The 18969-nt window shown below is 36.0% G+C and overlaps 1 protein-coding gene across 7 annotated transcripts in view; it reads left to right on the top strand.

The window, feature by feature from the left end:
• Positions 1 to 18969, top strand: part of SNCA (synuclein alpha) — a 109808-nt gene that overhangs the window by 21049 nt on the left and 69790 nt on the right. The window contains exon 6 of one of the 7 annotated variants that reach the window (XM_017958857.3): positions 10169 to 11853. The exons of 5 other annotated variants lie outside the window; for them this stretch is intronic. In XM_017958857.3, coding sequence (XP_017814346.2) covers positions 10169 to 10282 — 114 coding nt within the window. In that variant the 3' untranslated portion in view covers positions 10283 to 11853. Of the gene's footprint in view, positions 1 to 1142; positions 3562 to 10168; positions 11854 to 18969 lie in introns of those variants that run through there. One more of the 7 variants, XM_003898962.4, reaches the window with a different exon arrangement.

The raw sequence follows: 18969 nt of genomic DNA, 5'->3' as shown, positions 1-18969 counted from the left end.
TAATTATGCATACAAGAGTTAGATGATACATCTCATCAATTTGATTGTTCTTCTACAAGGAGAAAATGAACAATTTGTCAACTCGTATATGAAGTACTTTTTATAAGAAACTGTATTAAAACTTTTTCCAACATTTGGATTTTTAAATTGCAATTTAAATATCCCCCTCTACCAGGTGATTCTGAAATCACTAAGCAGTTACTTGTGAAAATTCCAAAGCAGCATTTAATTCTTATTAATGCCATAGTGAATACTAATGCAAAGAATACTGAGCCAGAAACTATGTTTGTTGAATAAATAGATTATTTATTTAACAAGTAAATGAAAAAATGGAAAGAAAGAATGAATATATATTTTATCTTCCTGCTTAGATGTGGGACTGTCCTACTTTTCTCTTGTGTTCACAACAACAATATGATGAATCTAATTGGAATTCAGTTCATAGGAATGAATTCAGTTACATTATGGATTGTGATGAATAATGTACACTTTTAATTTAATGAAATCAAATAGATTTTAACCATCTATGCTTACAATGGAGTGACATAAGTCTGATAATCCTTAATATTAAGTCGTCTCCAATTCACATGTGTACATACTTTTTTTCTATTTGGTTATTGGGAATCCTCGAAATCGAAAAATTGAAAATTGCCCTTTCAGTGTATGTTACAGTATTCATGCCACACAGATTTTCTGAGGTTGTACATACAGCTTTGCCTTGAGGCCCCAATTTTTGCTCAGTGGATTGAGTATGTATTATTTGTTATTGCTAAGGGAAATGGGAAGAGGCATGTGCTTCCTACTTATGTCACATAGCTTTGGGATTAATGTAATTGTCCTACAAAGCATAGATAGATAGAAATGCTTCATCCTTAATTTCTAATATTATGACACGTCTAAAGTAGGCACCTTTAAAAGATAATCTCCACTATATACTAATGACTGCTTATAGTGGCAATTCATCTTTCACGATAGTCCTACAAAGATATACTAACATTTATGAGTTTGAAACAAAGGCAATTCACAAGTGTTCTACTAGAGATGGTCTATATCTGCTGTTTGATCCAGCATGATGGCCAGCTGACCCTCCTGTGCATGCGGGCTCCTGGTTTAACTGCACCGTTTTGTTTGGTCATATACAGGGAAAACATGGCTTGGTGTGGAGGACATGGGCTCAAATTCAGGGAACAGAGAGTTGGTCTTGTCTCTCTCACTCTACTGGATGATATCATCTTCCCTCTCTGAGCATGCGTTTTCTTATCTGTGAAATAAAAATGTTGAATTAAATGAGTTCAAAATGCTTTCAGTGTATAATAGCTTGAATCTTAAGACAATGTATTCAATTATGCATTGCCAGACCCCTGGAAAATCATTTAACCTTTCTAAACCATAGCTACTCATCTGTAACTGGCCAGTCAACTGCCCAGGGTTGGAGTGTGAATGAAATAAAATAATGCAGACAAAAGATTTAAAAATAGTGTAGTGCACTATACAGTTATAATATTTTGCTAAGAACTTATATTTTCTCTAAGAAATGTGTTGATATCTGATCATAGAAAATCTTTTCCATATTCTTTGATGATATTAAGTAAGTAAATTGTATAACACAAAGAGGGAAAAGCATCACTGAACATGTCATTTTATTTAGCTAAATAAAATGTAATCACCATTAGTTTTCCTCTGATTTCCCCAAAGTCATGTGGTTCCATTGAGTATTATGCACATGGTATAATTAGAATGGGTTCTCTGCTCAAATAATTTTGGGAAACATTGAAATGAACAAAGTTTAAAAGTATATCTGTTAAGCCGAAGCAAATCTCTGAGTCCTTAATGTTGTATGTAAGAAGAGTAGTTACCATCTTTCCTAATGCCTCTTTGATACCAACCCCATGGAGAATAGTTCTAGGTGTTTAGTAGAACACAGATTTAGGGTGCCACAGGTTAATTGGAACTCTCCCCTGCAATATTTTACTCTTTTTCTTAATAATGGCTGATTTTAGGTCCTAGATGAAAGACATTTAGAGAGATTATCAGGACTCAGCATCCTATATCAGAATCCATTCTTTTATAGTCATTTTCTATTACATTTCTTGGGACAACACCAAAGAAATGACCATCTTCATTCACATAAGGCTTTGTACCAAATGCTGACAAAGATCCTTGGTGACCTGGAAGGGGACAGGTCTAAGTAGATTGCAGCTGTGAAATTGGCTGATGAATTATCTCAGCCCCTTTTACTCGCATCCAAAGGCAGGACGGTCCATTAAGGGAAGGAGGGCAGAGAGTTTTTCCTTGAGCTAATTTCCTGTGCCAGAACTTTTTAGAATGGAAGCATTTCCAGAGGAGAAACAACCCCAAGCACAGTTCAAAGCCTCCTCCTGCCAAGTTCATTTGAAAGTGGGATGGTTTATCTGCAAAGGAGGAAAGGATGAAGGATAGGCATGGGAATATCCTTACCCTTCAGAGAGTCCGGTTTTCATCCTGCACTTGTACTGCACAGCCACGAATGTCTTGGGGTGAATCTACAATATGATATACCATATGGTCTAAAAGTGCCTGGCTGATCCTCTCTGATAACTTCAGGGGTCTAAAAGGGATAACATGCTCTCCTGTCACTCACCAACTCTGTCTACAATATTTCACCCAGCCTGCCACTGCCTTCACTTCCATCCAAGGCCTAATCTGAGCCATGGGAAACTTAAGAACCCCTACCACAACTGCCTGAACTCTCGGGAACCAGGGTGTATGGGGTTGACGGGAAGTGGGCATACATTCTCCAACTTGATATGTCAGCCCCCGCGTCTGCATGAGTGTTTGCTCACACTCTGACTGCAGGCCTTGCTCCTCAGGCTGCATCCCACCAGGGAGTAAGACCCAAGTCCTTCCTGCTTTCAGACAACACCAAGTCTCACGAGGCCCCAGTTGCCTCCAGAGAGGAAGGACCGGAGAAGACAAATTCTAATGTTCCACTAATACTTTCCTTCTTATTACCTTCCTTGAAAATCCCTTCTCCCTCTTTCTTTTTATACTTTGCTAATGAAGAGATAATGAAAGGGTCTGGCACTTGGAATTTAGAATAGATACATGGTTTTTAACCTGCAGATGTATTCAACAATAACCCTTGCATCTTCTACTAAGACGTGGGCTAGGAAGGGACAAGCCAATTCCCAGGGTCACAGTGCCTCAGCTGATGTTTCATATTTTCAGCAACTTTATGTTAGAGATGTCCATCAATCAGCAACAATATGGTCAGAGAATAAACTAATAAAGGTCATTTTTGAGGACATGTTGGAAGTCTATTAAAAGCATTGAAATTATGCATGCACTGACCAAACAGTTTCATGTCTAAGAATTTAAATGATCATAAGTTTAAATATGAAGACATTTATCACAGAATTGATTATAATACAAAGTTGAAAAAAAGTGCTAAAAGTTTGACAATAGGGACCTCATTAAATGCATTGTGGTTGATCGATACAGTGGTTTGCTGAACAGCCATTAAAATGTTGTAGAATAGTTATTAATGGTGTGGAAGGATGCTATTGTTGCAGTATGTGAAAAGAACAAATTACAAAGCAGTTTGTACAGTATAACATTTTTGTTTTTAAAAACCTGTATGCTGTGTATGTATGTATAAAGACCTGGAGTAAATGCACCACATACTCAATTTTTCTCAGTGAAGCCCATTTTGCATTTTGGGCTGGGTAATTCTTTGCTGTGGAGAGCTCTCATTCATTGTATGATGTTTACAAGCCCTGGACCTTACCTCTTTAATGCCAGTAGACTGCCCCAGCATGGCAACAAGCACAAAATTGTCTCTTATATTGTCCTTAAGGAAATTTTGCAACTGAATAACTACTTCTGTGTCCTAGATTACAGTCTGGATTATTGTGTTCCTTTCTTATTTTTATTTTATCCAATTCCCTTTAATAAGCATGTACTGGATTCATAAAAAAAGCATCATAAATGGTAATTATAATATTCTGCACTGGTTAAAACTTATGTAACTAAGTATTCTGCTGCTTTAGCCACAATTGTAATTTATGCTACTTTTCCTTCTTAAGTTCCCAGTTCCCACGTGCATTCATTCAACGAATTTGTAGGTCATTTTAGCTTGATAGACTCTTAAAAGTTAGAGTTATCATTTCTGCTATTTATTCTTTCAATTACTCATTTGTTCACCCATCCATCTGATCCATTTTGTTGATGCATGCTGTGTATAAAATATGACACCGGCCTGGCGCGGTGGCTCATGCCTGTAATCCCAGCACTTTGGGAGGCCGAGGCAGGTGGATCACCTGAGGTCAGGAGTTTGAGACCAGCCTGGCCAACATGGAAAAACACTGTCTCTACTAAAAATACAAAAATTAGCCAGGTGTGGTGGCAAATGCCTGTAATCCCAGCTACTCAGGACGCTGAACCAGGAGAATCGCTTGATCCTGGAAGGCAGAGGTTGCAGTGAGCTGAGATCATGCCAATACACTCCAGCCTGGGTGACAGAGCGAGACTCCATCTCAAAAAAAAAAAAAATACTATGCCAAGCATCATCAAAAATACAGTGATATTTAAGACCTATTTGTTGTGCTTTAGGCATTGACATCTAGCTGTCAATCATGAATATGTGCCAGAATCTATCTATTAATATTATGGACCATGCTTGAAGACTTGTTCCCCAATCTTTTTCTCTTTCCATTAAGTTTGAAGTAAGGTTTTCTGAGTGAAGTATCATAGTACCTATAGTCTCATTATTTTTCAAAAAATTCTGGTTATAGTACACTTCTTTCCTTTATCCCCTTTGTTCCCAACTATCAAACCATTTTGGATATCCAGTATTACTAAATAGCAAAACAGAGAATTATTAACAAAAAAATTTGTAGGAGTAATTGGTGTATGGTATCTAGTATTATTAGACAGTAAATCAGAAAATTATTAACAAAAATTTTAGACGAATAACGGGTTGTATTGCCCAAGTGAATTGAATGATTTAGTTGCTCTTTCATTTTCAGCAAGTACAGCTGATCATTTGAGGCCTTACTCCTTGTTTGACTTTGCAAATTCTTACTGTTATAAATCTTTTGGGCTCTGAGAAAGCTGTTGTCTTAATCTGCTTGTGCTGCTATAACACAATACATGAGAGTGGGTAATTTACAAACAACATAAATTTATTTCTCATAGATCTGGAGGCTGGAAACTCCAAGATCAAGGCATCTGTCATCAGGTTCAGTGTCTGGGGAGGGCCAGTTCTCTACTCCCAAGACGGTGTCTTGTTACTGTATCCTCCAGAGGGTCAAATGCTGTGCTCTCACATGGTGAAGAGATAGAAAGGGCAATCTCACTCCCTTAAGGCCTTTTATAATGTTACCAATTCCACTAATCAGGGCTCTGCCCCATGACTTTATTGCCGCTGCAAGGCCCCACCACTTAATACTGTCACGTTGGTGATGACGATTTATCACATGAATTTTGACCATAGTAGTTGTCATGCTTTCATTTTCATTTATCCTTAAAACTTTGCCTTTCTCTTTTTAATGTACTTTATCCACACACAGTATTCCAAAATCTCTAAGCTTACAAATAACTTTTTAATACTTTTGTTAACCTGTCTGACAATACACAGGAAAAAATAAAAGTGCAGTTTTTGATACGCTTTTTAACTGCCAGTTTACTTCTACTGTCGTTAGAGAACCCCATCCACAGTGCATGGGTTTATTTTGGGTATGAACAAAGACTTTATATATAGTTTGGGTCATTTTTATTCATTAGTGCTTCCCTTATAATCTCTGAATATCATCTTATTAGTAAATACTACTATTCTTAATAGTAACTAGCATGGCTGATCATCCCAAATACCTATTTTAAAATAAGTTATATTTTTAAATAAGTTTTAAAATAAGTTATATTTTTGGACTTAACATTTTAAAATAAGTTATATTTTAAAATAAGTTATATTTTTGGACTTAACAGTTTATTGAAAGGTAACAAGGATTGAGTCATAGTTGTATGTTTTTGGAAGTAGAATGCAACTGTAAATAGAAATTGGTTGTTCGGATTCCCACTGTATATAAAAAATGAAGGCTTTAGGAGAAAATCTTCCCAAAGTACCCATTTTTCATGTGATAAATATCCTGTAACTATTTGAGAAAAAAATGTGTATTTATTACATCTAACAAATATTTTTGTTTATTCTTCATGGAGAGAATAAAATTTCTCTTCTTTACACATTTCTTTTTCTTATTAGAAACTAATTGGTGCCTTTATAAAAACAAACTGCAAAGCACTAACGTGTATATATAAGCGTGTATGTGGAGTGGAGGGTATGTTCAGGGTATGGTGTGTGTGTGTGTAATGAAATATATGGTAGTGTTTTTTTAGAAATCTGCTTAGTCTTCTCATAGTTCATTCATTTTATAAATGCATCTACATTGATCTCTATCTTTGGAATCCGTAATATGGTTTTTGGCAATACTTCCTTTAATATAGTGTGTTGGAAATCTGGACATTTCTAGCCAGATTAGTTATACAAAGTTAGCCAGTGGTTTTGCACTTTCTATAGAATCAAGGCCCAAGACCTACTCTTGTTACTCAGGGCCTTGTTTTATCTGGCCTATCTTTCTTTTCAGCCATATATCTCTCAAATACTCAACAAAACTCTTCATTCTAGGTAGACAAGTATCTTCAAAATACTTCCCAATTATCTAATAAAATACACATTTTTAACTTTCTTCCCACTAAGAAGGCTTTTATGTCTTCTCTCTGAATTTTATCCATGCAAAAAAGTCCAGCCCAAGCCTCCAGAACTCCAAAAAGTTATCCCTAACTGCCAAAACACAGTAATTTCACTATTTGAAATTTCACTTTGATCTTATAGCATTTGCAGATATGCCATACGTATCCTTGATTCTTTTCCTTTCATACCTTTTATATCTAACCCTTAAGCTAATAATTTTACCTAAACTGTAATTCAAAATATATCCCCAGTCTTACCATGTTTCCCTTCTCTGCTGTTACCACCCTAAGCCAGCCTTCATCATTTCTCACCTGGACTCCTTCCCTAGACTTTAAACTGATCTACCTGCTTCCATTTAGACACCGAACCTAGTCCATTCTTGAGCAGTCAGAATAATTATTTTAAGAGAGAAACCAGATCACATCTCCCCTGCTCCCAACCATCCAGTGACCTCTTATCATACATAGAAAGAAATGCAAATCTTTACTGTGATTTAAAGGCCCTACATTATCTGGCCCTCAGTAACTTCTTATTTCCTATCCCCTTTCTCCTTGTATACCACCCTCCAACTACACTCTAACTACACTGCCTTTTTCCCTGTTCTTCAGACATGCCAACCATATTTTCACTGCTCAGTTAACACGTAGAAAATGAATTATTGGTTAAATGTAGACTGTTTCCTTCTGAAAGCAAAGATAAATGACATTGTCTTCAAAAACAACTAACTGCCCAGAATTACTGATTTTAATTTTAAAAACACGAACTGCAAGAATATGTTAAACAGTAAGGAAACAATTCACTACTTCAGAATTCCATATGATTTCACTGCATGTTAGTAATTTAGTATATTATAGAATATGAGGGTATTCTAATGAACTTAACTCTATGCTGTATACTTATCATGATAGCTCATTTTCTCATATGTTTATAACAACTCTATTTATTGTACATGGATACATGGGAAATAAATTAATTTTCTCCTTAAGAACAAAGCAACCATTTCACTCATGAGATAAATCTTGAAGATTTAAAAACTACTGTTTTAAAATTATACATTATTCATATAATGTTAAGTATTTTCTTAGTAAACCACATAATTTAGAATGACAATTGGACAGATGGGCAGAACCACATGCGTCCACCCTTAGGCAGTTGGTGAGCATAAGATGCCAGAAAGAAGATTAGGAATATCAAGGCAGGGAGCTTCCGATCGCTCTTGAAAACATTGACCCTTTGCTCCTCACTCTCCACGACGCATTTCCTTTGAAAGGTAATGTCTTCCAAAACAAAGTTCTGTGTTTTATATCCAAATTTACTCAATGCTTTCTCATGGTTATTGATACATAAAAAATAAAGTGAAATGCTTAGGCAGACCAAAAGAAGAATTTCCCCCTCCCTCTGCCTTTTATGCCAAGATGACAGCTATGAAATGTACAGTACGTTTCCTCTGCAAGGAATGTAGCAGTGTTCCATTGCAAGAAGATGAGAGGGAGAGAAAGGTTGCACGCTGAGGAGTACAGTGTCATTTGTCACTGCCTAGACTCATCAGCCATGTGGAACTCTGAGAGGCACCAGGCTTCTTTATTTATTCCTTCAGAACACTTCAGCCAAAAGATTTCATTAGGAGCAGAGAAAAATGTGAAAAACAAATTAGTTTTCATGATGCGGAGTAGTCATCTCTGAATATTGATCAAGATTAAGAGGGTGGGCTTCGTAACTTCTTTTATCCATAGTCTATACTGATTTAACTAGAAAACTGTAATTTCAGGTGGTATTTTGGGTGTGGCAGATCTTTATAGTAAATGAAGCATCTAGTCAAATCTACTGAAAAATTCTGCCCACTTTAATGTTTTATCTGGTTGAAGCCATTTTAGCTTAACAATCCTTCCTCTGCACCAGGGAATCCATTGATATCTTACAGCAAAATTATGTGGAAGGGCCATTAGCTTCACTTCCCGTGCAAATTTTGCATGTATTTACTCTTCCCTAATCCAAAATATATCAGATCTAGATGCCAGTGAAATTGTTTGAGCTAGATGGCTTGAGGGTCATAGCGTTTTTCATTGCCTGTTCTCAGACCTCTTATAATTGATAGAATAAAATCAGAAGAGCCCTAGAGTTGTCCCATCCATTCTGCCTCACAAAAGTAGAAGTAATGGCAACCACTATCATAGGGATCATGCTCACCTTTCTCTTGCCAGAAAAATTTGGATATTAGCTTGAAATTAATACCTTCCTTAAAACGTTGGAATTTGGTTATATGCCAAATTTTGCTCAATTTATTCATTGTATTTTGTATGGAATTATTTTTGCCCTATATTTTCACTTAAGTGTTCTCTATCCAAGATTTTAACTGAGCCCAAATCAGTCAGACACACAGACATGGCTTTTGCTGCCACCAAGGTTAATTCTTCTTTTAAAGTTAATTTTTAAAATTTGGTAAAATATGACTTTGAAAATTTGCATTCATCTAGTGTTTTTTATGTACTTCTCCCTTTTCTTTGATTATATGTCTATATTTTTCTTGTACAAATTGATTTTTAACCTGCTTTTTATGTTATCTTTTATGAGCTTCTCTCTGAATTTGGAATATGTCTTTCTTAATGTCTTCTAAATGTTTCTTTCTGGATTATTAAAAGATTTACTAGGCTTTTAATAATTATATTTGTTACCTTAGGGAATGCGTTTGAAAATATTTTAAATGGAATCACCAGTTAACACAGCATTGGAATTTTTCCTGTTAGAGATACATTGTTTTCTAGGCATTTTATTGGGAGAGAAGTTAGTATGATATTGTTATAGTGTATTTGGCTGATATTAACTATTCTAAGATGCATTGTTTCTGAGAACACCATTGTCTGACTTCATTCAGGGAAATTTCACACAAGCAGGTAGAGTCAATATTTTTTCAAGACCTGTTAATGGATATTTATAAAAACTTGCCATTGTTTACATACTGTTTCAGATCCTTTATGTGACCTAAGCTAGAAATGCATTTTTACAGCGTTTGTTTTTCTAAAAGTATTTATTTATTTATTATAGAGACAGCGCTTCTCTATGTTGCCCAGGCTGGCCTTGAACTCCTGGGCTCAAGCATTTCTCCTGCCTCGGCCTCCCACAGTGCTGGGATTACAGGTGTGAGCCATTGCGCCAGGCCCTTGTTTTTATTTTTTTTTAAACATTGTATTTTGAAAGGGGTTTGAAGGTGATCCCTAGATAGCAACCAATAATGATTCGAGCAGCAAAACAATCTAAAAAGTAATTTTATAGGAAAACGCAGGACATAAATGAGCCCACAAAAATTATATTAGGTTCTATTTACATCACTACCTTCTTTCACATGTAGTATTTCACTAACATTTAATGAATTTCTGTACAGTGCCATATACCATTATAAATTCTAGGACAGAAGAATGAGTGAGAAATATTCTTAGGCCTTAGGAAGAAGGAACACAGCATCTCTGTGTAATAGTTATTTCAAGTCTTCTTTTATGCCTCATTCCCGTATTAAATCTCAGAAAAGCTAAAGTAATAGCTATCCTAGATCTATTTTAGACTCCAGACACTTAGTTCAATGTCTTGTTCTCCTTATCAGACTGGAATCATTCCAAACCTCGTAACTTCTGGGCAACCATGATAATGTGACAGAAAGGACAAGAAATCTGTCACAAATTTATCTTGATACTCTATCCAGTCTTACTTGGTACTGAAGGTCACAAGTAGAATAAGGTTATTTTTTGTTTGTTTGTTTGACAGAAGAAAAAAGAACACTGTGAGCACAGAGTGAATGTCTAACATTGATTCTTGAGTAATAGGAATTCTCTATGCAAGAAGATCTCTATGCAAAGATATCCCATATTTTAGCACTATCAATAAGCTTTGGGGTAATATACTGTATGTGGTATGACTTGATTTCTAGAAATTTGATTTCTAGAAATGGTCCCTATAGTTAAGGATATATAATGTGGCCATCTCCAGTTTTCTATAAGGAATAGGAAAATACTATCAAATTAGCTATGTCACCATGACATGATAGTGATAGAAAACACTATCATATTAGCTATGTCACCATGAACAACTTGCTTCGTTCTTCAGTTACATCATCCATATAAAATAAGAATAAGAAAATTTACATCTCTAAGGTGTGATGGAGATCACATGGGATAAATGTGGTCCCAGAGCCTGGCACAAAAGAGCTTAATACTTATAGTCCCCCTCATTTCTCCGTATACTCTAAAGGAAGTTTGCTGCTCTCAAATTGTGCCGTGGTTAGTTGTATAGCTTCCCTGCCAAATTGTAAACTCCAACACTAAAGTGACCTTACATTTTATATAGTGCTATGATTTTCAAATTGTTTGTGTAATTTCAAATACACAGTAAAGTGTTTTTTATTAATATCATTATTGCTATTGTCAATATTATTATTACAACAGTTTCACAGTAAGATGGGCAGAAAAAAATTTAATTTCCCTTTTACAAATGCATTTTTGAGGCTCGCAGAAGTCAAATAAACCAAAGTCACAGGGCTACTGAAGGACCCAGAAGAAACAAATTGTAATTCACTGATTCCAAGCTCAGTGGTTGCCTCACAGCATCATAAAGACTATTACACAACCCAGGTGTATAACGTGATTCTCGTCTATATATTCATCCATATCAGAAAAAGTGTCCTACTCAAAATTGCTAGCAATCAACAGATACTGATAGTCATTAGTACTTAAATCTTTATCAAATGAAATATTAACACCCATGAAAGAAGGGACAGTGAAAGGTTTATGTCATTTGTGTGTCACAAGTCAACTTTTTTCAATCACTTATTATTAGTTTAACTGTAAAAAATTATTTACATTTAGCATAAAACTTTCCTATAATCTTAACATATTTCCTTCAGTAGAAAAGCAAACTCCAGTTCTCTGTTCTTTGCTTGGATACTTGCCAGTTCATAACTCAGCTATCAAACAATAAAGTTCACAAAACACTTATTAGAATGACTAAAATCCAAAATACCAAAAGCACAGCATGCTGGTGAGATGTGGAGCAACAAGAACTTTCATTCATTCACTGATTCTGTCAATACAAAATGGTACAGTAACTTTGGAAGACAGTTTGACAGTTTCTTACAAAGCTAAACCTAGACTTAACATATATATTAGTCCATTTTCACAGTGCTATAAAGAAGTTCCCGATACTGGGTAATTTATAAAGGAAAGTGGTTTATTTAATTGACTCACAGCTCAGCATGACTGGGGAGGCCTCAGAAAACTTATAATCATGGTGGAAGAAGAAGGGGAAGCAAGGCGCCTACTTCACAAGGTGACAGGAAGGAGAATGAGTGCAGGAAGAACTACCAAACACTTACAAAACCATCAGCTCTCGTGAGAACTCACTCACTATCACAAGAACATCATGGGGGAAATAGCCCTCGTGACCCAGTTACCTCCACCTGGTCATGTGGGGATTATGGGGATTATAATTCAAGATGAGATTTGGGTAGGGACACAAAACCTAACCATATCACCATATGATCCAAAATCATGCTACATGATATTCACCCAAATGAAATGTAAACTTTGCCCACTCCAAAACCTGCACATGTATGTTTAAAGCAGCTTTATTCATAATTGCCAAAACTTGGAAGCAACCAAGATGTTCCTCAATAGATGAATAAGTAAACAAACTGGCACATATACTCATGGAATATATTTCAGTGATAAAAAGAAATGAGCTGTCAAGGCACAAAAACACATGGAGAAAACTTAGGTACATAAGCCAGTTTGAAAGGTTGCATACTGTATGATTCCAACTATATGACATTCTGAAAGAGAGAAAATTGTGGAGACAGTAAAAAGATCAGTGGTTGCCAGGGGCTCTGAGAAAGGGCAGAGAGATGAATGGATGAAGCACATGGCATGTTTAGGGCAGTGAATCTATTCTCTGTGATACTGTCATAGTGGATCATGCCATTATACCTTTGTTAAAACTCAGAATTATACAATACAGAGTGAATTCTAATATAAACTATGGACTTTAGTTATAATAAGGTATCAATGTTACTTCATCAATTTTAATAATGTACCACACTAATGCAAAATGATAATAATAGGGGAATTGGGGAAGGGGTAATCACTCCTACAAATTAATTCACAAACCTCAAAACTTCAAAAACATGTTTTATTGCCAGGTGCAGTGGCTTACACCTGCAACCCCAGCACTATGGGAAGTCAAGGCCCCTGATCACTGGACTGAGTCTGAGAACCCAACAGGAATCTTTGTCCTACTTGAAAAATAAAATGAAAAAAATGAAAAAGAAAGGAAAAAGAAAGAAAGAAAAGAAAGAAAGAAAGAAAGAAAGAAAGAAGGGAGAAAGAGGAGGAAAGGAAGAAGAGAAAAAGAAGAAAAGGAGAAAGAAAGAAGAGGAAAGAAAGAGGAAAAGAAGAAAGAAAGAAAAGAAAAGAAAAGAAAGAAAAGAAAAAGAAAGAAAGAAAGAAAGAAAGAAAGAAAGAAAGAAAGAAGAAAGAAAGAAAGAAGAAAGAAAGAAAGAAAGAAAGAGAAAGAAAGAAAGAAAGAAAGAAAGAAAGAAAGAAAGAAAGAAAAGAAAGAAGGAAAGAAAGAGAGGAAAGAAGAAAGGAATGGAGGAATGGAAAGAGGCATGGAATGGAATGGATGGAAGAGATACAGTACCAGAATAGTAGGAACTTTACTTCACCTGTCCTACAAATTATGGTTCTGTGCCACTGGGGTAAAACTCAGTATCCAAATATGTGAATTTAAGATTTATGGGGAAGTTATTTGTATTTCAAAATAATCTTTAATGAATGCACTCCTTTTAAAGTAACCATTAATAAAGCAGTTAATGTTTCATTTAATTATAGATTAATGTACATAAGCTATGCCAGGAATGCAATTAGAAACTGGGAAGGGGGTGTTATTCTAATAACTTCCACACAGCATTGTGAGGCATTTTCTGCTTTCTTCAAATTTCATTTAATTACATTTTAAACAAATATTTTTTGTGAGCCTATTATATAGTCCTTTGCTAGCACTGAGGAGACGTGCTTTGTGACCTTGGGGATTTCACATTCAAATTTCACTTTCACCTAGACTCTTCCTTGCTTTTACATCCTATGTGATTGCAAATTCTTCCTCAGATTAAGACATTTTACTCACCTTTGTAACATCCACAGTATCTAGCCCAATCAATGCCTTCAAAAACAATTGGCCTCAAGAATTGATTGACTCAATGAGTGACTGCAGGACTAAGTTAATAAGTACACATCTATTTCTACTTCACTGCTTACTTATAAGGTATAGCAATGAAATACTGAGACAGTTTTACATTACTTATGGACTCAATCTCATTTCTTTACAATCTCTATTCTTTTTTCTTGAGTATAATGTTATTTTACAATTCCACTGACTTGTCACTATTATAAATTCATACCTCCATTTCACCTGAGAATAATAAAGGCAAGGAAGTGTTTTAAATGGTCTTTGTTTTTTATAGCTAGCATTCATTGAGCAAATCAAAGTATGAAAATAACATAGGTGTCAGTGATTATTATAAGGTTGTATGCACAAAACATTCTAATGATTGGGGCTAATACAGAGAAAACATCTCAATATTTGGAATTTTGCTTTTCTGTAAATATTTTGATATGTACTTACCTTGTATCAGTTATAACTCCTGCCGAAAACAAACAGTGCACACGAATTAGGCAGTCGGAGGAGACTTTACAAAGGGACTAATTATGAAGGTTTAGACTGGGTTAGGGAAAACACAAGGAATAGTGCAGTACTTTAGGATGGTAACAGTGAGCACCATTACAACCACTAGGCCAAATGAACTGAATGAACAGGGAGATTCCCATTTTCAGAAAAAGAGGGAGAAAGGAAGGAGAGATGAGCAAGCAAGTCCTATGTGAAGATGGCTGCCTGACCTGAGCTGTGTGATCTTTGGAGTGATACCACCTGCCTGCACTGGCCTAGGAGGGAGTGAATAGTCAATATCTGGAAAATGGATCACCTGACCTTACTTTCCTCCCTCCGTTTCCTCTTTGTGGCGTCCCACTGGCCAAACTCACAGCATAGACAAAAGGCAAAGGAGTGCATCGATGGAGCAGTGGTTCTAATCCAGGGGCAATTTTGCTCCCAGGGAACATTAGTGGTTATCACAACTCTGGGGAGGAAGGGAGAGGAGGGGAGTGCTATTATGATTCATTGAGGGATTTTTCTAAACATCTGCAATGCACTGGACATCCTTCCACAACAAAGTATCCAGTTTAAAAATGTCATTAGTGCCCAGGTTGAAAAACCCTGATGTACTCAATAAAATTCAACTTCCCCAGGCACAGTGAAGGAGTGGGGTGGAGTTTCTGAAGGGGGAGAAGGAAGAAACCAGTACGCCCCACAAAGGTAATCAATGAAAATACCAGAGAGGAAAAGAAAGTACTTAAAATACAAAAGTCTCAGGAATATATCTGGTAGTGTTTTATAGAATATATTAAAATTCAGCCTGGAGTGAGTAATATTTAGCAAGCCAGGTTTGTCTTTAGAGAAATCCTTGTGGGGTTTATACAAGGATTTATTAGTAAAGGGCACACACAATACTCATATTACAGTCAGTCTGGTTATGTAAAACATGGGCTAGAATGTAATAGGACGACGTGATGTATTCACAAAGGATTTTAGGACTACACAGACAATCCTCTAATGCTTTTACGTATGTACTGTGAAAGGCTATAGTTTGCATAGTGATATAGCCACGTAAGATAGTAAACTTGACATTTATGCAGCTATACATGTTTGCACACACCAGGACGCATGCCCTTTCTACCTGGTTGACTTTTGATTCTTTTACTAATCTCTAATTTATTCCCCAGAGCACTCTCCATAAAAACTGTTTCTCACAACTTAAATCTTTAATCTATTGTGTGGATTTCTGACTCATTCTCCAAGCTTTTCCTCTTCCCTCAGCAATGCCTTATAGTCTTATGACTATTTATCCCTTTGCCTACATTTCTAGCCAGATCTCTTGCCTGCTACACAATCTCATATTTCTCTTTGCATGCTACACATTTTTACTTGGATATCACACTATTACTTTGATTTCAACAGGTCTCAGTTTAACTTAATTTTTCCTTCAAGCAAGGAGTCCCTTCGTATCATTTACCACCACTGGCACCAGAATTTTTCTTATGACTTCCCATGACCTACAATATAAACCATATAAACCACTGATGCCTCATAGTTCCCTCCCTCTCATATTTAGCCGTAAGATGATTTTAGGATCCTTGTCTTTTCCAATCTCTCTTTCATTCTCTCCCCCATCTCTTCCATTAGGAAGGTTTGGATAGGACACTCATCAGCTCATGCCTAGATTAGTGCAATAGACTCTGAGCCTGTACAGCAGTAGTTTAGCTTTCTCTCCCAGTTAACTTTAACTGCCACATATATTACTTCACACATTATTTTTCATCCAAACATATTTAACTGGCTCTTCATTCATAAGAAGCTGGAATTTGTCCTTTGATATTTTAAAGTTTTTGTATTTTTCTCCATCCTCGTTCTAATATTGTATCTTGTGTCGTTTGTTCATTCATAAACTTAAGACTTAGCTAACCATTGAGCATCCAGGAAATTCAGTATCTATCATATAAATTCTCTAATGCTGGTTGATCCATTGTCACCAGAACATAGCAGGCTTTTCCTGCCTTTATGTATGTTTGTCATATATAAAACAAAATTCCTTCTTCAATCTTAAATTTCTAAGACACACACTTTTGCCCAAGATCACAGTAATCTCTGCCATAATCTCTGCTGGAATCTGTTCACTATGTTGCTCCTGCTAAAGTTCTTACAGATGACTTTTTTTCTTTTTGGTTTCCCTGGTATCTAGTACAATTTCTTATATGGGTACTCAATAAATGTTTCCTGTTGATCTCTGCACCTGCTCTGTACAATACAATAGCGACTAGACACATGTTGCTATCAAGCATTTCAAAAGTAGCTAGCCTGAGTTGAGACATAGGTTTAAAATACACAACAGATTTCAAAGACCTATTATGAAAAAAACTCATAAAATTTCTCGGTAATTTTTGTATAGATTACATGTAGAAACTATAACATTTTGAATAAGTTGTATTAAATAAAATATAAAATTCACCCGGTTTTTAAAAATTTGTTAAATGTGCTGGCTAGAAAATTTAAAATTACATATTTGGCTCACAGAATAATTATAATGGACAGTATTGCTTTAGATCAAGTTTGTCTAACCCATGGCCCATGGGCCACAAGCAGCCCAGGATGGTTTTGAATGAGATCCAACACGAATGTGTGAAGTTTCTTAAAACATTATGCAATTTTTTGTTTGTTTGTTTTGTTTTCGTTTTTTGCTCATCAGCTATCGTGAGTGTTAGTGTATTTTACGTGTGGCTCAAGACAATTAATTCTTCTTCAAATGTGGCCCAGGGAAGCCAAATGACTGGACAACCCTGCTCTATATAGAAGAGCATATGAGTAGTTAATGTGTACTCTAAGCAATATGATCTGATAGAATATTTAATGTTGTTTGATGGTGCATTATTCAAGTTGATTATTATGTCTACCTATGCAGTTTAACAGTGGGGGGGAGAGGGCAGCCTGATTACAGGTTTCATCTTTTGATTAACTTGCTAGGTCACCTGAGAAGGACCCAAATTATCTGAATGCTTAACTCAACTAATTTGTATTCACTTGAAGAATTTCAAGGATGTTTATATGCCGTCAACTTGCTTTAAAATTTTTTCTTAAAATGAGTATGTAGTATTCAAATTTATCCTTGTTTTCTATGATTATCTTTTCATAGCACTGTGGTTTCCAGGAACCCTTTTCTTGGGATGCATACTACATGTAACTATTGCACAGTTTGCATGTAGTAAGGTTCATTATTCTTCTACTTTTCCAAACACCTGGCATGTTTGCTTGAGGTTGGTACACCTTGTATACCAGATTTTGCTGTTTTTAACCTAAATATTGAGTATTTTGATTAAACATTATGGAAACTTTAAATAGGTCCAGAAAAATAGCTTTTCTTCCCATGAAGAACAATACAGCATAGGAGTTAAGAACATAGATTTAAAGTCAGAAAACCTGTGCTGCCTACTTGTGCAAAGTTACTTACATGCTGTACTTCTGTTTCTTCATCTGTAAATTCTACCTCTAAGTATTTGCCTAAGATTAATGAAAGCATATGTCCACGCAATGACTTGTACAGAATTATTCATAATAGCTTTACTCTTAATAGCTCCAACTGCCAACAACACAATAATCGATCAGTAATAGTGCTGTATTCATACAGCAGAATACTACTTAGCAACAAAAATGGAATGGACTACCGATAACCTCAACAGCATGGATGAATCTCAAAACTATCATGCTGATTGATGCCAGGCACAAATCAGTACATACTGTAATTCTAGAAAAAACAAATGTCATCCACATTGACAACAAGATCCATGCTTGCTGGAGGTAGAGGCATCAGTTCAGTCATTTAGGAAGCTGATTCCAAGATGGTGTTAAAATTACAACCATCCACAAGAAATTTATTGCAGGTAATACCTGTGAAAGGTAGAAAGAGAACAGGAGCAAAACCAGGCAAGGAAAAAACGACGATGTACTTGTGATATCACTTCAAAGGGAAGCAGAAGAAAGGAGAATTGGATAGGAATAGCCTCAGATTACAGTGCAGCTGCAAGGAAGTCTTGGCTTCCAACACAAGTTACTTGTTGAGGAGTCAAGCATTGGACAGACATGTCTGGGCTGTAGTTTCCTTGCTAGTACCAGTCATTGGCTGAAGACCAGTGTCTGGGTTCCTGTGCTGTAGTGGATCCCATTGCTGCTGCAGCAGGAGGCCAACAGCACTCCTGGCAGCTAATTGGAGAGTAAAGATCCAAGAGGTGTACCTTCATGGCTACCCCACGGGGTTGGAGTGGAGGTGGAAGTGGAGGAGAAGCAGAAGAGATTAATTAGAAAAAGGCACAAGGGAAAATAATGAAGATATAGGATTTCTCAATTGTGGTGGTAGTTATATGGGTTTATTAATGCATTAAAACTCAAGAAATGTACATTTAAAATGAGTGCATATGATTGTAAGCGAATTATACCTCAATATAGCTGATTTTTTAAGACTCATAGACTTTTTTTTATATTTAATACATTAGCATAACACTAAGACACTCCTCCACTCCAAAACTTAATTGCTTTGT

This window comes from Papio anubis, chromosome 3 (assembly GCF_008728515.1).
Source record: "Papio anubis isolate 15944 chromosome 3, Panubis1.0, whole genome shotgun sequence".
Classification (NCBI taxonomy): Eukaryota; Metazoa; Chordata; class Mammalia; order Primates; family Cercopithecidae; genus Papio; species Papio anubis.
This window is presented reverse-complemented; position numbering and strand designations above follow the sequence as displayed.